Here is a 20,884-nt window from a genome sequence, read left to right as displayed (position 1 = left end):
AGAGGGAAAAAATGAAACAAAATGAAACCAGAGAGAGAGAGACAAATCATAACTGAGTCAATCTCAGAAAACAAACTGAGAGTTGCTGGAGGGGAGGGGCGTGGCAGGGATGGGGTGGTTCGGGGATGTACACTGGGGAGGGTATGTGCTATGGTGAGCACTGTGTATTGTGTAAGACTGATGAATTACAGACCTGTACCCCTGAAACAAATAATATATTATATGTTAATAAAAAATAAAATAAAAAGCTCAAAAATAAAATTTCTGAAAAAAATTAATACAAATGAATATTAAATAAATAGACATGTAGTAAAGTAAACATCAGCTTCAGGTTCAGTTGCATTGACATCAACTAAAAATGAGAAATAAAAGTATAGCACTTCTAAAATTATAAACAAATACTTATACTTACAATTTCAGAACTCCTTGTAATTTTCAGAGTATGTTCACATTCCTACTTCATAGTTATAACTAAAATTGAAAGATGACGTAGCCATACTGCTGTTCATTTGAATGTTGAATGACAAGACTTAATTGTCACTAGATGCCAGGCATTAGCTAAGCAATGAAGTGGTCTAAACAGTAGTTCCCACCAGCTTCTAATTACCTTAGGATAAATACCTAAGTTGAAAATTATTGTAGCAAATGACACGAACAATTGTTTCAAGAACCTTGAAAACTTGCACAGCATCTGATACTATAATTTACATCTAGGCATTTATCCTAATGTCATAATTAGAGTCAGGATGATATCCACTGCAGAAAAGTTTGTAACAGAGAAAACATGAAAACAACATAACTCTCCAACTGTGGAACAATAATATATTATTGTAAGCTCAGAGATAAATGGAACAGTAAGTCCCATTAGTAGTGAGAAGTCTCATTTTATCTCTTTTCAAAAGTGGGATTTACCTCTTTAAAATGACTGTAGGGGAAATAAAGAGATTCGTTTTCACTTACACTTTTTTACTACTAAACTGAGCATCTTATGAATATATTTGTTGGCCATTGGCAATTCTTCTCTTATGCTTTGTCTATTTTTATCCTTTGGCCATTGTATTGGATGGACATTCATATTTTTATTAATGTGTAAGACCTATTTATATGTTGGGCAGAAAAAACAAAGTATAGAAATCTTTGCGTCTACTGTATTCTTAAGTGTTAGGCTTAGTGTTTTAATAGGAGTCAACTCATTTAAAATTAAAATTCTTATTTCTCATTTCAATTTTATGAACACTATCAGAAAGGATAAAATAGAACTCTCAAATGAGACAAGTTCAAAATAGTAAGAACCAAGTTAGACTTCTGGCATGGAGATGAAAACTTATGAAGTTTTAAAGAATTAACTGTACTTAGTAAAACAAAATCTTTTAAGTATAAAAAAGTTTTAGATAGTATTCAGGTGACATTCAAGAAGTTTTAGTTACCATTAATTATGAAAATGAAATTGCCATTTTTTAAAGTAGATTCAGACACTCTTTCTATTCAGTTCTTTTAAAAAATTGAGCTTTAATGATAGGAAAGAGATCTACTTTACAAAGACATTGCAAAAAATAAACTTTAAGCTTGCATAAAGGGGGGTCACAGTTTATAATTACAATATTTATTTAAAATAATGTGACAGCTAATTACAGTCTTAATTTCTCTGGTTTTAAGCTTAGTCTGTTGTCAGTATTAACTTCATCAAATAACAAATGATACAGAGGGCTCCTAACAGTTTTCCTTCCCTCTAACCCTACTTCACGCCATGCCAAAGAAAGAACAAACAAGATACTCATTTTTTTAATGTCCTTAAACTTTACAATCTTAAGGAAATCTTGTTTTAAGGAAAAACAGTTATTTACTTATTTTTAATATTTTTTCCTCTTGTGGAAGTGTTATTGGAAAGTACCACAATTGGTTGCAATGTTAAATCAAAAACACTAATGTTATACCTGGGACTTAACTTTCCAAAATGAGTAGTATCAGAAGAAAAGAAGATACCACATGGGACTTTTATTAATTCTTAGACAAGGAAAAAAAAATTCCTTTTAAAATCAATTCCACTTTCTTGACTCACTCCCAATGCCAACTCCCTTCCATTTTCCACTGTAGCCTCTGGGACACACATCTGATTATAGGCAAGGTCCCCTGCCCCCTGATTCTCTTCAGACTCCAGCTCTGCCTGAAAGGAAACCTGTCTCCTCACCCAGGAAACTGCTTCTGCGGCCAGCAGGAGAGAGAGCTACCCATTCTTCAAGACTATATAACTCCCCTACTTTTCCTGGCAACTCCTCTCACCCTACTTTGAAGCCCAGAACTAATGGCAGTATCACCATCCCTCCACCTACCTAGCCATCCAACAAATATATACTTAGTGGCTGCTATGTGCCAGGCACCCCGTTAGATGTAGGCTACAGAACAGTAAATCTCACTGTTAAAGTCTAGTAAGACAAATACCACATGATCACACAGATAAAAAAAATTGCCAATTCTGAAAGAAGAGTAGGAAGCGAATTGAAAGAATGAGGAGGATCTAGTCAGGCCAAAGCAGGGGAAAGAGTATTTCAAAAGAAAAGTAGGAATGAACTCAGTTTTCAAGGAAACCAAGGGCAACTGGGCATAGTGGGTGAGGAGGAAAATGATAGGAGAGGGTGAGAAAGTGGGCAGAGCCATGAGGCCAGGAACCTGAGGGCCAAAACATGCAAGAATTTAAGGGTTCTGTTGAGGATTTTGGATATTATTCTAAATGTCATCAGAAACCAGTGGTAGAGTTTTAAAACTTTCATTCCTTAGCACAGTGACCTACTCATCTGCCCACATCTAACCAGAATGCTTGCCCTTCAGCTCTACTCCAATCCCTTCCACATCATAGAGGGCTTCAACGCCCACACCTTCTCAGTGACACAGCACCTTGCACGCCAGTGACCTCTACTCCACCTCAAGCCGACTTCTCACTTTTTCCTTGTTCCTAACTAATCCCCCCTGTGAAAACCTAATTCCACTACTTCATTGTCAAACCATAACCTCTCACTAGTCCTACTCTTCTATTCCCTAACATGACTGTCCTCCAACCTTTAAATTTTTTATTAACTGATTAGCAAATAATCACACTGGAATAAGTGTAATAAATATTATTTCCTCCATCCCTACCAAGGCATGTAGGCTTCTCAACACCTTTCTCCATGCTTATATCAACATATGTCAACTTACTCATGAGACTTTTTTTTATTACAAAAGGTGAATCATACCAAATACATAATTCTTTGACTCTTAAGTTTAAAATAAAAATTTTATAGACAAAAATTATGAGCAAATCTCAAACCAGCATATAGATTGAATTCATTCTTTAAGTTGCCGTGCAGTATTCTCGGTACAGACAACAATGCCTGTGGTTCCCCTCCACCGGGGACTTTGCTTTTTGTTCGCTTCAACAAACTTATGGACCCCAGAACACCTTGAAACAGACTCTTCAGTGGAGTGAAGTGCTTCCAGTCTTGGGAGTTGAGAAGAATTGATGCTCGTGACTGAAAACATCTGGGAGCAGAATGGTTTTTCACAGCCCTTCAGCTGAGGGTAGCTGATCTCAGGCCATGAGAATTGAAGCCATCTGCCTTTCATCACCTGGTTTGCTACTGCCCAGGAAATGTGCAGGGCAGGCTGCTGACAGGTACTGAGGGAACCACAACCATGAGGAGGCAAGGGAAATTAAAACTCATATGGGGTTTGGAAAGAAAGATGGCCAGCAGAACAGAAACTCGAGATTCCTACTGTAGTAGAACCAATGGAAGAAACAGATGAGAATTTTAATGAAAATATAATGGAATTATAGTACTAAACAAAAAAAAAACCCCCAAACCCAATACTTTTAGGAACTAAAAAAATGAGTTCTTAATTAGAAACTCAATATTCAACAGAAAGAGAATGACTGCCCTTGAGAACCACATTATTGGTCAGAAAAATCAGGTGGAAATACCTCACAAGATACCCTGTGACAGACCCCAGGGGAAAAGGCAAGTTGTGTGGAGATCATATCCAGGAGACAAAACAAGGAGGAAGAAAGGAACATGTGGAGAGGTAATAATTGCATAAATAATGGGAAAAACTTTTAGGACTCAAAAAAGACTTGAGGCCCTGAATATCAAGGATAGAGAAAACCCTGCCAGGCTGTCAGCACCATGGGACAAGTTTCTGGGATAGTGGAGAGCTGGCAGAAAGGACAGTGCTCAGGAACACCAGGGCACTGACTCTGGGTCTCCCTGATGCCGAGTTTGGCACCAGAAGAGCCCAATGTCTGTCCTCCAGGCTACAGTTCTCCTAGGGTCTGGCACATTTCCTGTTGTCCTTTGTCAGGAGCATCTGAACACCAACCCCAGGGACTCCACAGTAGTCATTTCCTTCCACAGTCTATCTGAAACACTGCAGTGACTAATTCTTAACACAGAGGCACAGACTACCTTGGTAAATATTAGAAGTAAATAAAAAGGAAATATTCATAGAGGAGGTAAATGCATGATAGTTCTAAGAAACCTCTACTTTTATTTATTTATGTAAAATAAAAGAGCAGAGACTCTGGATACCTGCCACTTACTAAGTCTGTGGCCTTGGACAAGAAACCTTTCTGTGTTTGGGTTTCCTGAAAAATAAATGAACTAATAGCACCCATTAAGCACTACTAAGTGTAAAGATTAAATAAGTTAGTACATATCCCACACAGGGAGCTCTGTCCTGCACACAGTGAGTCCTCAGTAAGTAAGAGCAATGCCACTGCTGCTTGCAACAGCAAAATAGCACTGTACGCAGAACTTTAATTTTAGAATCAGAAGAATTGAGCTCAAATGTCAACTTTAAAATTTAAGAGTTTTATATCATAGTTATGGTAGTTAATCTTTCTACACCTACATTTTTTTCATATGGAAAAGAGGAATATAAATACCCTTCTCTCTCAACATTCATTCATCCATCTATCCACGAACATCAGCCAAGCATCTACTACGTACTGGCTATTGAATGGTGGCTGGAATAGAAATATGAGGAAGGTATAGTTCTGCCTTTCAAGAGTGCAGTCTAGTGCACAGTACTCAAGAACCTTAGTTTCCTTTCATTGGAGTATTTCTTAAATCTCTCTTTGCCTCAGGGGGTGAAGAAAGGACCACAAGGGTCAAGTATGTGTTTTGGTAAAAGAAGTATGATTTAAAAAAAAAAAAAAAGGCAACATTAATATTGTTAGCAACTGTTGGTCAAAAAACATGGCCAGTTCCTGAAATTACTATATTAAGCTATTTTAAGAAAAATACTAGTAAGTAGTTGGGTCATTGACAAATAGCTCCTGTAGTTCCTATGGTAGTCTTAGGAGTGAGGGGGACGGACCAGAGAGAAGCAGGATCCCATTTCTAGTCAGAGAAGAGGATAAAACCTCTTGGGGAGACAGCTCTGTTCATAGGCTGGACCATGTAGTACACAATTTGCTTCTCTGAATGATCTTTTGAGACCTGAGTGCTCTTTGAATAAACAGCCCCCAAGCCATTGTCTGAGAGGAGATCCTATTACCTGATTGCTTGTTGACAACATCAGTCCCCTTTTAGAGGATTCTGCCTTAGCACATCGGGTAGGAGACTGGGGGGAGTAAGTTCTTGGTATCTCTTTTATGTCACTGCAATAATGAAGACCTTATCCTACAACTTCTCAGTATTAACAGTGCTTATTTTGATCATCCCAAGGGAGTTGGCTATGGAAAGGGGTGGAACAAGTCGTTCCCTTTAATCTTTTAGTTAATTTAGGGCTTTAGAAGGTCTACAGTGACAATCCCAGACAATCACTAATAAAAAATGAAACAGAAAAGAGGCTACAAACTCACAGGAGAGCCCAAATGCCCACTCTTTATAAACAAACAATGTATGCCAACATGTTTTCATCTGTCACTATGAGTTAATATTCTCTATTAATAGCCTCATAGAAATTATAATGGCATCATACTTGAAACAGTATTAATTTGACATTTGGTATCTTTAGAAAGCATATAATTATACGATTTTTTAAAAAGATTTTGTTTATTTGAGAGAGAGAGAGAGAGAACACAAGTAGGGGGAACAGCAAACAGAGGGAGAAGCAGGTTCCCCGCAGAGCAAGGAGCCCGTTGTAGGACTTGATCCCAAAACCCTGGGATCAAGACCTGAGCTGAAGGCAGCTGCTTAACCAAATGAACCACCCAGGTGTCCCATATAATTATACTATTATTAATAATTATTAACCACTTATTGTTATTAATTAATTAACCACTAATTGTTATTAATTAACAATAACCACCCAGGTGTCCCAAATAATTATACTATTATTAACAATTATACTATTATTAACAATATCCAGAATACTTTCCTTGATTTTATAGATATATATCTATAAAATCAAGGAAAAAAAATATATATTACCACAAAGTAAAACAACTATATATGTTATATATGTTATTCAAAATCATGTATTTGGCTTAAAACTGGCCTAGATTTATTACAAATGATGGCTACAGACAGTCACAAAAAATGATTCTGGCTTTTTTTGTGTGTGTGAAAACCATTATAAAAATCAATATAATTTAAATAGGTATTTAAACGAGAGCTAAATGAAAATTATCCAGCAAAAAGGAATACTAACATCTGTATCTTATTTTAAAGTTGCAAATGGATAATAAATTGTATTTAAGAACACTACATAAAAACTCTACTACTACTACCCATAAATTATATTTATTATTATTTTTGTACCTAATCACGTTTTAGACTTAGAGTAAAATCCTATTGCTTCTAGAAAATAAATCCAACCATTTATCCAAACATTGTTACATAAGAAGTTTTAAGAAACTGTAAATAATTCTTAATACTCTCATTTTGATTCTCCGACTTTTCAAGACTATGTTGTATTTCCTTCAAACACACTTCCTGGTGTTGTGCTTTCTAAATAAAGAAAAAATAAAGATAATCAATAATGACATTCATATCAAAGGGTAGAGTTATAATGTAAAATTTATATATACAACAATTAAATACATGACTTTTAATTTTTAATGAGGGAATTCTAACATCTGATATGTGCATTAACAACTTACCTTAGAGCTCACTTTTCTTTAAAATCCAGCATAACTAAAGTACACACATGGTTGATCTTACTGTGATATAATTTGTTGTAATAAAATCAACGCCAAATGATTACATATTTAACATGATTAACATAATAGATTTTATTTAAAACCATCATAAATATTTTTCACTACATTTAACATGACCTATTTTAATACCAGTTTTTGCCATTTTCGTATTTTATACTATAAGACTTTTGTTATCTTAAAAAGTGACAGAATTCTAGTTTTGATAATATGAACATTTTATTTTTAGAATCCTTTAAAAATAAAAAGAACTCTCATTATTATAATAGGTGTTCTCTGAGGGAAAAATTAAAAGCCTAATATATTTTTAAAAAATATTCGGTTGCATATAAATTCTCAAGTAGATCTATTCACTGAAATTACTTCAGATAGACAGGCTGCAAATAACATCTAGCTTCCAACTGAAATGTAGGCACCTTAAGAAGAGAATCTTTTATTTCCTTCCTATCTGGTAGTCAATGACACATGATACCTTCTGAAACTGAGCAATACCCCTTGGGGGCAGTGGAGTGGTATGAAGCAATGTGCTAGGCTGGGCTACACAAAGTATACAGAATGAATACAGCAAATCTTTGTGAAGCATCAATTTTACTCAACAGTTTGGAGGGCAAAATATTAACAAGAACACACCTCTATTGTAGGGGAGAATGTAAAATGTTCATGGATTTTAGGATAATCTGTTAGACTGCCAAGCATTTCAGGCTTCAGGCAGGGCAGCCCAGGTTAAGTTTGGGTCTATGCATTCACCCTGCTCCAGCTGAAGCACTGGGGCGGAAAATCCAAAGAAGCCTGCTTGTGGGCAGGGCACTGTAGAGGACACTAGAGTATAACCAACTATGAGACTGGCTTTCAGGCTGCTAACAAGTCAACTGGAGCTAGGACATGTATACAAAATAAATACTGACCTGCCCATGGAACTGTCCCCTGGAAGGGACAGAACACACAGACTCAGCAATGTCTAAATCTCTGCTTAGAATTCTAGATTTTTATTACTATAAAAATTAGCAAGTTTAATAGAATACCACGTCTTAAACTTATTTTTCAGATTTAATCAAGCACTGAGAACATTATAGAGAAATCCAACTCATCTCACTACTTATTTCTTCAGAAGCTTAAAGATTTTTATTTATTTAAAGATTTCATTTATTTATTTGAGAGAGAATGAGTGAGAGAGAGCATGAGAGAGGAGAAGGTCAGAGGGAGAAGCAGACTCCCCAAGGAGTTGGGAGCCCGATGAGGGACTTGATCCTGGAAGTCCGGGATCATGACCTGAGCCGAAGACAGTCGCTCAACCAACTGAGCCACCCAGGTGCCCTCTTCAGAAGCTTTAATGACACATGCTTTATAGTATCAGAAATTCTGATGGTGAGAAAAGAAAAATAAAAAATAAATATATAAATAAAAGAGATTTAGAATAAAGAGCAGACCCATGCTACATTAAAAGTGAGAAATGTTTGTTCTGATTAAACTGCCATGGAAATTTTGATGGTGATAAAATTACACTAATATTACATAACAAAAATCATTTAACTTTTGAACCTTTCACGTTTTCAACTTTCTAGACACTTGGGAATGAAAAGATAGTGTTTGCTACACCTCCGGCTCCCGGAAAAGATAAAGTATCATCATTTTCTATATCATCGAGTAGACCGTTTTCAAGTAATTTAGTCACGACTAGTACTAGCTTCCATAGTATCTTATGCTAATTGACTATTTTCATGAATACTTTGGAAAAGACATCAGAAGATTAATTAAACACAGTGAACTTGGGATTCTCATTTCATGGCTGAGTGGCCCACAGTACCTATCTTAAACGCAGATATAACAACACGGAATATTACTTAATACAAACTCATCACTTTTTAAAGTATAATATTCATTACTCAAGACAGATATCAAAGTCTAACTCAAAATAGTTTAAATTGTATATCTTAAAAAATGAAAAATTCGTACCAGAAATTCCTCCATATAATTCACTAAGCAGCTGTTGTGTGAAAGTAATATGCAGTAAAGGGCCTGATGAGACTTTGGGGAAATGTGCTGGGAGCTACCAAGGATGCAGGGTAGTTATTTTTTGGCATAATCATGACATTTAAAATTTTTATGATTTATATTATTTGTTATTCTTAATATTACCAGTAAAGCACGAGTCCTGGTTCTGCTCACTTCATACTTTAACTAAACTACAGGGTAAGAATGTTAACTGCTAATTTATTTTTTATGAAAATACATTAAGCCATACTAATACTTACACTGTTCATTTTGCAAACAAGTTGATTTTGTTCTTCATTTTTCTTTCTAAGCTCAGTTTCCAGATTTAATATTTTAATCTGTAAAGCCCTTTCTCTAGATGACATTTTCTCTATTTCTTCAGAAACCTGTAATTTTCATTAAAAGAGCAAAATAACTAAATATGCTTTTTTTCGAGTATGATCTAAAGCCTTGACATACTTAGACTGTATTTCTTTTTCTGAACAGTTTAATTACAAAATATTTAAAGATGTTCTATCTTGAGGAAACACAAATAACATAAGTATGTTTACTTCACAGTGAAAGTATCAGCAAAATTAGCCTGAGATGGAATAAGTATACTTATTTGCAGTCCTCTGTGACTCAGGCAGGTGTTTTGCCCAACATTATATTTTTATAACCTATTGAGACCAGCTGGCATGTTGCATGGATTTACATTCACCGTGGTGTTCAGAGTGGGGGTAGAGCACAGCAAGTTCTCATTCAGTGCAGATGGCAGACTGGGTAGATGAGATAGGGGCAGGGCATGGGATGTAGACCCTTCACTCACATATACAACAAGAGACTGGTTTTTCATTCATTCACTCACAGAGCGCTCTGAATTTGAGTTCTCTTATTTCTAAGATTGCTTATTTTAGCAGAAAGCTAGCTTAGCTATGTTCATCCAACGATTCTGCTATGTGGTAGCCTATTTGCAAGAATGCTGGGTTGGAGCCACAAGAGTAAGAGCTGAGACAAGTTAAGGAGTTAAGGAGCAAGGAGCTAGTGAGAAGGACTGTCCTCTAACCATGCTCCTGCAAACCCAGTTCTAAGTTATTATAAAGTAATTTACAAAGATTTCTTTGCACCAATTCCAAGGGCAGCAGTATGAGGGATGCTAGCAGGATCTGAAGCTATAGGAGAAAGAGCCTTTGACAACATCCTCAGTTTGGACAATAGTGACAAGGCAGTGATGGCACTCCTCACCTGGCAGGAACTAGGGACAGACAGCCTCACATTCCGGTGCAGCAGGAGAGAAAGAAGGCAGACACATCGCTGGGGACTCTGAACACTTCTCAGAAGGAATCTTAGACACCTAGCATTTCTAGGAGAAAGTCTTTTATTTTCCTCCCAAAGGTTGATGGGGCTGAGAAATCTAGATTACATTTCTATCATCGGCAATACATTTTACAACCTAGCTTTTATCCAAGGATGTATCTTTCAAAATAAATCTAAATTAGTTTCCCAGAGTTATAAAAATACATACATACATACACACACACACACACATATATGTGTATATATATGTATGTATATAGCACTTGTGATGTAAGAGCCACACTTCAGTGATAACAGATTTTATCTAACTTACATGGAATTGCCATTAACAAACTTGAGAAAGATGTGGGTGGAAGAGAATTTAGAGGGAAAGACAATTTAGTATTGGACATGTTAAGTTTGAGATGTCACATAAGCAGCATAATATCTGACTCTAGTTTTCAGGAGAGACAGAAATCTGGGGGTGGAGATATACATCTGAGAGTCATCATGGAATAGACAATCTCTTTTTAGCGTCATTCAATCTGATGAGGAAACTCATCATCCCCATTTCACTAATTAAGAAACTAGAATTTCGGGATGCCTGGGTGGCTCAGTTGGTTGAGCAGCTGCCTTCGGCTCGGGTCATGATCCCAGCATCCTGGGATCGAGTCCCACATCGGGCTCCTTGCTTGGCGGGGAGCCTGCTTCTCCCTCTGCCTCTGCCTGCCATCTGTCTGCCTGTGCTTGCTCTCTCTCCCTCTCTCTCTGACAAATAAATAAAATCTTTAAAAAAAAAAAAAAGAAACTAGAATTTCAAGAAGTGATTAACTCTGGGTCAGGGTGTAATGTGCCTGAGTCACAGAGGACTGCAAATCCAGTTCTAGCTGGACTCCAAAGCCCACCTTAAGTCCTTTCAAGACTACATTTTCAAGTCATTTGATAAATTTACCTGTTAAGACCCTCCTGCATTATTTCCAACCACCACCCCTGAAAATAAACTAACAATGTCTTTTGGTGTACCTTGTACCTCCCTCTGTTGTAGCACCGACATGCTGGATGACACTTGTCTGTTTATATATTATCTTTCCCCTGGACTATGAGTGTCCTGAGAGTTGAGGCCAGGTCTGTTGGAGGAGGTTATCAAAAAGATGTGACTTGGGGCGCCTAGGTGGCTCAGTGGGTTAAAGCCTCTGCCTTTGGCTCAGGTCATGATCCCAAGGTCCTGGGATCAAGCGCTGCATTGGGCTCTCTGCTCAGTGGGGAGCCTGCTTCCTCCTCTCTCTCTGCCTGCCTCTCTGCCCACTTGTGATCTCTCTCTGTTAAATAAATAAATAAAATCTTTAAAAAAAAAAAAAAAGATGTGCCCTCCATGTGACACACGAGCTGAACCTGGGCAATTATAAGCTCCCCACTCTCTCCTTGTGCTTTAGATACCTGTTCTGCTTTCCTGCCCTGCTCCCAGAAGCCACTCCAAGTAAAGAGCCTTGAGAAAGGAATGTGGTGTTGAGGCTATTTGGACTGGGTATGTGACTGAACCTAATTAAGGCCCTCTATATAGACTTTTAAGATTCTGTCAGGTGTGGAAATCTAGTCATCTTGTGGCCATCCAAGAAAACTCTTGTGTTCCCTCACTTATCAAACCTGTCACCTTCCAACCTGGAGTGGTTTGCCTCTTTCTATGGTCTCGCCGTGTCCTCTGTACACAGGTTTCCCATAACACCAGGGAAACTGCCAAGGAGCTTGTAAACTAACAAGGTTTTATTCATCTTTCCATCTCAAATAGTAGTGGAGTGGCTGACACACAGTGAGATGTTTATTAAATGTTAACCAAATGGATTTAACTGGAAATTTAATTCTTACACGTACTTAATGTAACAATATTGGCCAAAAGAAAAAGGAGTTGAGCTCTACGGCTCATCAGATCCTGATCAAAACCAAAATGCTCAACAATCTGAACAACTGTTTTGGTTTTATGTAAAAAAACAAAACAAAACAAAACAAAAAACAAAAGAAAGAGGATGCAGGGGAGCTCCTTCTATGTTTTCCATCTATGCCTCTACCCTGCCACACCATCATTTACTTACTGAAGTAACTGCACCAGTAACACAGCTACCCTGTCATCAGGATAAAAACAATAACTGTAGGTTTGGTAAGATGAGATATTGTCTGTTTAAAAGAACGACTCTTGGGTAAACTAATTAAAAAGTTTCTAAATAAAGGCCATCTGTACCTTTTGTCTTCCTTCTTCTAAAGCAGCTTCCAGCTGTCTGGCCAATGCTGTATATTCTGCAGATTTCTCTTTAAACTTAAGATTGCTATGCTTAAGACATTCTTCTTGGTTTGCCAGCTTCTTTTCAAGCTCTTTATTTTCCACATCCATCTGTTCTAATTTTCTTTTTTACAGAAAACATATATTTTAAAATTATAGTGCATAGAGAAAAATGTAACACCAATTTTAAGTCAATTTAATACTTACTGTTTAAGGTTTTCACACTTCAACTGAATAAGATAATTTTCCTCTTCCAGAGAAAGCTTTCTCAGAAGATTATGATTTGCATCAACCTAAAAGGGGAAAAATAAAGTTTTCTTGGTTATTTTCTTCTAACCAACTTCCAAAGAAATCTATATACTTTATCGTTAGAATAAGCATAAAAAACAAGAAAACATCAGTATTATTAATATTCCTACACAGAGAGACACAAAGAAACACTACATTGTTAAAACACAAGCTCTTGAATTCCTGTTTAGTGCCTCATGAAAAATCATCTACTAAAATTCTTTCTGAACGATGGCAATTAATACATTCTGAAAAATGATTTCTTGAAAAAGGACGTTTATTTTATTAAGTAAATTTGAAGACCAAACAGTACGAATCTCCTATTGTTGGATATTTAGGTACTCTTACAATTTCTTGTTTTACCTAAAGATAGTGATTGATAATTTACTCTGAAGTTGTAACTACAAGTAAAAATCATATTTGTGAGAAACAAAATGAAACAAGCAAATCAACCACAGAAAATTTGTGGATACCAAGACAGAATATTCTTCCTATTGCTTCAAAAGCTATAGTTACTTTAAGAAGCTTGGAAAATAAAATTTTTCTCATAATTTAATTAATAATTTAGGTTATCTATGCAGATTTGGCATTTTCCTAGAAAAACCTCTTCTCAGAAATTTAAATTTAGCAAAATTTTGTTTGCATTCTTTTTAAAAACAGGATGCATTTCAAAATTAAAATCCAGATTACATTTGGAATATAGGGAATTGTTCCTAAAAATTGTTTCACAAATAAAAACACTTGCTACCTCCTTGCACATGCATCTTTAAAAAAAATAACTAAAGAAATATTTATTAAGCACTTACTCTGTGCTAAGCATTGAATTAGGAGGTGGCTAAGTGGTGACTAACTGGGCACCCATGATCTTTGTTCTGATGGAGTACAGAAGTATATGTTGGCAAAAAAAAAACAACAACAACAACTGAGAATAATCCAAATGAGCTTGATGCACAATTCTAATTAAAATGAATTGTAATTTTTGTCAGGTAATTTACAATAACTTAGCTTAACCTGATGTCAAAAAATATGTATGTAAACACAGCATTGCTCCTTCTCTCATGCTATTACCATGTTCTCAGACATCTAAATGTAGATTTGTACGAATAAACTAAAATGAGCAATTTTAGTTAACAATTTTTCACAATACTGAAAGAACAGCTTGTAGAATATTACAGTATCTGCAATAAACTGATAAATTGACAGAGGTGGGAGTCAAACAAACAAACAAACAAAAAAAACCCCGACAGGAGAGCCCTCAATTGGTGAAATCATTCTCAAGTTTCCTTGAACCTATCTAGCAGAAAGCAGAATGCTGGCCGGACACCTGACCCTGCAGCTCCCTAACGGTGCGCGCCTGGTCTGCACATTTCCCCTTGCAGTGCTGCAGACTCTCCTGACACTCCTGAAGCCTCTGTTCCGCCGCCGTCAACGAGTCGCGGACGCGCTCTAACTCCTGCAGATGAGACTCCATCTGGCCTCTCATCTGAGTTGTAGCATTAAGGAAACAAGTGCAAGGTCACACATTCAGCATTAATGTTTTTACTATCTTAAACACTAGATATGCTCATAATATAATAAGTATTTTAGGCATAATGGTTTTAAACAAAAAGATTCAACCAAATAAATATGAATAAACAGTAAGTTAGACTCCGCTAACGAGAACCCATACCTCAAAAGTGGGCTGTACTTTGGTTTTCAAAAAGTTTGTTGAGTAACTAATATAACGCTGTATGTTACTTACATTAGAATTCAAAGTTTTTAAATAGTCTTAAAAAGAAGTCTGTTGACTCAACGCATACAGTTATATTAGCCTACATGGAGAATGTTTAACCTACTTACGAAAGCAAACTTTTTGATTCCTGTCATTTATCTTCAAGCATAGTCATAATTAGTAACGCTGGTACGGTCATTTGCCACCATCCAGCCAGTTAGGCTAAAGTAACTGTCACGTTGTCATTCAATCTCGTAACTCAGATATTTCAATTAAAACAGCCTTGCTGCACTCATCTTAGTCCAGCTGGTGGGATTATGGTGTATTATGTCAAGATAGCTCATATCATCAGTCTTCAGCAGACTGTCATTTCATCACTAAAAGTATTCTGAGCAAGTCTCTAAATATACCTACATTCACCCCTTTGGCCATTGCAGCGCCTCACCGTGGCACTTTTGTGGAGATGTGGCAAGAAGCCCCTCTAAGAAATGCTTACATGGTTAATTAAAAAAACAAAACAAAACAAAACAAAAAACCAGACATATGGCATGTAGGATGTTTACAGGAATAAAAACACAAGAGCCAGAGTCTTTCCCTGAGACAGGGAACACCTAGAGCTACTGAGCACATCTGGCATTCTTGATCACAAGATAAAATGAGAACAAAGCTTACCTCTGGGTCCCCAAATATCTAAGAGCCCATGAGGAAACCAGTGGAAAAGGAAAAGGAAAAATTTCATCTTAAAAAATGACTTTTCTGGTTTAATACCAGTTAGAAGACATTGTGACTCACGGCATCTGAAAATCACAGGCTTCTGCCCCATCAGCCTCCTGAATAGGCTGATGTAAATAAGGTGTTTTATTTACAGTGCTGCCTAGCAAAAGAGGACAGCTTTGCGGTTCCATGTCTTACGAGAGAGAGAGAGAGAGAGAGACCAGGACACATAAAATGCTAGACATGCTGCTAAAAATAAGTAAAAAGTAATTCTAAGCAAGTAGTAACTTGCATGTTTGGTGGGCTATCTTTATCTCTGTTTAACCAGCAGAATGCCTGCTCTGGCTGACCTCTTCTTCACATTGCACCTCACTCAGACTTCTCAATCCCAAAATGTGGGGGCAACCCAGAGACAGTCACCTTATTACACTCAGTTGGAAGTGACTGCTAACATCCCATGACCTCTCCAGCCGGGAGTCAGTGCCCTATGACTTTCACTACTTCCTTACCAAAACAACATGAGAAGACCCAAAGAGGGATGCGGTTTCATTTAAAAAGTTAAAAATATTCACAAAAACATAATAACTTGCCAACACTGGCCTTCCCCTCATTCTGTTGCAATGGGGTGATAAAAGGGAAATGATGCTGCTTTTTTAAATACGATTTTTCTTCCAAAAAGCATTTAACAGGGAATATTTACTTTACTTTTTAGACACAAAAGATTTAGTACCAAAAACAAAAAGGTGGGATTAAAAATGAGAGATATTCAAGTTTGCATACTTATGGTTGATGAAGCCAGTGATAAGTGATAACCATTTTTTTGAGATATATGAATCTGCTCTTAGAAAAATTAAACATTCATGCTATTTTCCAAATACTAAGGAAAAAGTAGAAAAACATTCGCACAAACAAACATTTCAAGCCTGGAGGAAACATTATCTCCATAGAAAACAAACTCCTACAGAGATTAAAGACAGGTAATTTCTAGATCAAAATTACAGAAAATGACCATAATGAAAGAATACGTATAATATTCATAAAGCACAAAATATATAAATATTATTTTATTTCTTAAAACATCAAACTCACCTTCTCTAATTTTTTATTTTTGTTTTTTGTAATTAGGTTATTTTCATGTAGCAAATTTTCACATCTGGTTTTCACGATTTCTGCTGCCTCTTGTAATTTTTGTATCTGAAAATAAAATATATTAGGACAACATATTTAATTAAGACCATAATATAAATTAAAAAACTAAACATCTGAATTTTTAAACAAATCATTATTTCCTTATCAACACCCTCAGTATCTTTATCTAATGTTATTCCTACTTTAAGAATTGCTCAATGTTCTACTCCAATCTACAACCCTTTTATAATTTACCTGTCTTTTCCCAACCATATTTCTAGACTCTCTCCTTAAGCCTGAATATTAAAGATCTTTATTTGCAAGTCAAGGTCACTTTAAAGAATAATTTTTAAAAAGAAATCTGAAGACTAAGGAGTAACTGAAATATGCTGACATATATGTCCACATGCAGATTTAGGAAAAGTCAGAATTATTACAATAACAACAACAAATATATATATATATATATATATATATATATATATATATAGTTTTATATATATATATAAACTGGCTCCCAAACCAATTACTTTACACTTAAACAGTGCTTAAAAAAAAAAAAAAATTCTGAGGCCTTTATACAAAGCCCAGAGCCCAGAACATGCACATTATTCTTGCTGATGGATTAAACCCAAACACCCAGCTGGAGGACCCAGCTGGCATTCTCAGTAACAGGCTCACAGTCCACCATACCTCCATCCTACCTCTGGCAAGCTCTACATGACTGCAGGATTCTAACTGGATGTTTTGACTCCATCTTCCCATCTAAACCATCCAGATGAACTTCCTACTGATCTACAGGATGCCCTCCCCTTAAGCTTTTACCTTTAGTTATTTATTCTTTAATTCAAATGCTCTCTCTTCCAGCAAAACCCAGCTCATTATTGATCAGTTTGGTACCATCATTAAGGACCTGCATAAGTCCCAACTTTCTCATAAAGTTTTTCTTGAATACTACATTTTCAAAATATAAGGTTTTCTATAAACTGCCACTGAACATAGCTCTATTCCACATATATTTTCACAATTCTTATCCAAGTCTTTCATGTGAGTAAATCAGAATTTTATTTTATTTATTTATTGAGTATTATTGACTTGAAAATTCTTACATTTAAGTGGTAATTCTATGCAATAAAAATGATTATTAACCTTTTGATAAATGAGTTATGTTTTTATAATCCTAGCACTGGAAGCTAGTGGGAAAGAGGGAGTACTGAGTTTTAATGACCCTAAAAGGGAGTCAATATTCTAAATCAATGCCATTAAATATCTAAAATGACACTATAATTAAGTTTAACAAGATTATACATAAGATTTATATTACACCTACATAATTAACTTTATATCTACTTTTTGGAATAGCCAATACATACACAGTCAAGGCCTGAATCAAGAATCAGCAGAATCATCTACTATAAAAATATGTGGGACCTTAAGAAATATGGGACATATGTTCTATCATAAAATAGCTCTACCTTTCTTCAATTCTGCTTCTTTAGATTATAAAAAAGTACTGTGTTTTAAATTGCCTACAAAATTTAACAACAAAATCAGTGCAATAATTACCTGAGTTTTATATACTTCAGTAAGGGTTTTCTGTTGTTTTTCTACTTCTTGCAATTCTGAAAGTTCATTTTCAACAGAAATCACCTCATCCTTCAAAGCCTCAAGTGTAGTCTAGCAAGGAAAAAATAAACAGATTTTATAAATCATTAGAATTCATCTAGCTTCCAGTGCTAGGATTATAAAAACATAACTCATTTATCAAAAGGTTAAAAATCATTTTTATTGCATAGAATTACCACTTAAATGTAAGAATTTTCAAGTCAATAATACTCATGAATAACTATAAAGACTTATGTAAGACATATATTTTTAAAATTTCCAAAACTTTTAAAAGACCATGTTCTCAGATGAGAAGACTCATACTATTTGCCATATCAGTTTTTTCCAAATGGATAACACTTTAAATGTAATTTCAACCAGAAGTATAACAGTTGGGAGGAGGGGGAATATGACAAAATTAATTTTAAAACTCATATGGAAAAATAAATGGGAAATACTAATATAATATTGAAAGGAATATTAAGGTAGAGAATCTCAGTACTTATTAGATAAAGATGTATGAAGAACTAAAAATTTTAAGATACCAACATAAGAATATAGAGGTCAATGGAACAGAAACAGAAAAATACACTAAAGTTATATTTAGTGTATGCTAAAGATTGAATTTTTAAATCAATGAGGAAAATATGGATCACTAAATAATGGTAACAAGACACCTGTTTAACTATTAGAAAGAAAATAGATGAACTACTTGCCTCCACCCGACATTATTTTTTATATTTATTTGTATTTTAAAAATAAAGTTTTAACATTTTTCACAGAAGATACAGCTAAAATTTTGATTTTAGGATAGCAAAACTCCTACTAAGTGGAAAATCAAAAGATGATGTCAAGTACTGTAAGGGTTTGGGATTTTACCCTCCAAGCTGACAAGTGAGCCTGGAACAGTTTCATGCATGTTAGCAGAAGATATGAGACCCCTGGGTCAGAGACACAAAACTTGATTACAGCAAGAGCAGTAGCCAGATGTCAGATTTGCATTCATCTCCCAAGCCCCGAGTCCCCCAGGGTGACACAATGAGGGCCAGATGACACCTGCACATGCAGTGGGAGGCACTAGCAGAGGAGCAACCCTGAGTTCAGGGAACCCAGATCTCTCATAACAAGCAGTAAGCATGTCTACCCTCTGGTAAGAAAACATGGGTGTCTTCCAAGGATGCTCACTATACATCCTTGAAAAGACAGTTTGGATTGCAGGCAGTCAGTGCTTCTACTTCTAAGATGTGCAGAAATGTGACAGACTTAACGGAAGCTGTTAAAGAAAAAAAGTATCCATACATATGTGTAAATATATCTCTCCAAATTTCACTGCCCTCTCAAAAAATTTAAGAGGCAAACAAAATGTAAAAGAGAGTAACAAATTATGACAAAACATTAATACCCTTAATACAGGGTTCTTATATATATTTAAAAAAAGACAAAGAATAATGAATAGGTAATTCATAAAGGCAGAAATGTACATGATCAATAAATACATGAAAAATATGTTTACTAGTTATTAAAAAATGCTCTAGACACTGGATATTCTTCTATTAATGAACAAGAGAGTGAAAAAAAATCCCTTCCTTTATGGGGCTTATGTACTTCACATACAGACCAGACAAAAAGGGAATAGATGAACAAAAACCAAGAATATGAAGTAAAATATACCATACACAAAAGCAGAATAGGAATGACATGTTGTGGATGGGCCAGGGAGGCGTCCGGAGAAAGGGACTTTAGAGCAAACACTGAAAGGATGTGTGGCCCTTTGAGGGAAGAGAATTCCCACAGAGAAAGGCAACTGTGGGACAAGCCCTGGCCAGTTAGGGGGAAAAGAACAAGGCCAGTGAGCCAGGAAGGGAGAAAACAATGGGGAGAATGGAAGGAGATGAGGTGGGAGAAGTACTGGAAAGCCAGATGGAATAATGTTTTGTAGGTGTTTATTATCCAGATATCACTGGAGGGCTTGGGGTGGAATAGTGACATGGTTTGACTTTCATTTTTATGGGAACTACGCTATGGTGAACTGAAAGCTGACTATAGCGGCAAGGGCGGATGCAAAGGGGGCTTAGGAAGTCACCATAACTATGAGAGATGATGGTGACTTCAACCAGGACAACAGCAGTGATGCTGGGGAGAGGTGGTCAAATCCTCATCTATGTGAAGTAGATCTGCTGACAGACTGGAAGCAGGTGGGAGAGAAAGGAGTCAGGGATAAAACCAGGTCAAAGGACAGATAATATTGCCATTAACAGAGATGAGGCTAACTGTAGGATGAACCATTTGGGGGAATAAAGGAGCTCTATTTTAGACATGCTAACTTTGAGACACCTATTAAATATCCGAGCAGAGGTTTCAAGTAGGCCGTAGAAGGTATGTCTGGAATTCAGGGGCAAAGTCTAGGCAAGAGATATAAGTTGGAGAGCCCCAAGATATAGATGGTACTTAAAGGCCCAACACTAGATGAGATCACCTATCAAATTTGGAGAGATTAGTTTTAAAATTGTCTTGCACTGGAAAAAATATAGGGACCCATATGATGGGTAATTTGGAAATACATAACACTAAAAATGAGCCTCCCTTTTGACCATATAATTACAATCCTAGAAATTTATCCTAAGAAAACAGGCAAAAAACTCAAACTACCCACATTTTTATTTATAGTAGCAAAAAAAAAAACTGGAACTAGTTCAAAATCCTCAAGACTGTATGGTAAAATGGCAACTTTAGTTTCTTTGAGTTGTGAGATTACAGTGATTTT

At 36.0% G+C, this 20,884-nt stretch overlaps 1 protein-coding gene across 4 annotated transcripts in view; it reads right to left on the bottom strand.

Moving 5' to 3' along the window:
* Positions 1–6,247: 6,247 nt before the first annotated feature.
* Positions 6,248–20,884, bottom strand: part of ODF2L (outer dense fiber of sperm tails 2 like) — a 36,297-nt gene continuing 21,660 nt past the window's right edge. For 3 of the 4 annotated variants that reach the window (XM_047727583.1, XM_047727582.1, XM_047727584.1), the window contains exons 12-18: positions 18,082–18,192; positions 16,477–16,581; positions 14,287–14,445; positions 12,882–12,967; positions 12,636–12,798; positions 9,388–9,513; positions 6,248–6,926 (exon numbers count right to left, since the gene is read on the bottom strand). In XM_047727583.1, the coding sequence (XP_047583539.1) occupies positions 6,798–6,926; positions 9,388–9,513; positions 12,636–12,798; positions 12,882–12,967; positions 14,287–14,445; positions 16,477–16,581; positions 18,082–18,192 (879 nt within the window). In that variant the 3' untranslated portion in view covers positions 6,248–6,797. The remainder of the gene's footprint in view (positions 6,927–9,387; positions 9,514–12,635; positions 12,799–12,881; positions 12,968–14,286; positions 14,446–16,476; positions 16,582–18,081; positions 18,193–20,884) is intronic. The other variant, XM_047727585.1, reaches the window with a different exon arrangement.

The sequence above is a fragment of the Lutra lutra genome, chromosome 4, assembly GCF_902655055.1.
Source record: "Lutra lutra chromosome 4, mLutLut1.2, whole genome shotgun sequence".
Lineage (NCBI taxonomy): Eukaryota > Metazoa > Chordata > Mammalia > Carnivora > Mustelidae > Lutra > Lutra lutra.
The sequence above is the reverse complement of the archived record's forward strand: the minus strand, read 5'-3'. Positions and strand labels throughout refer to the sequence as shown.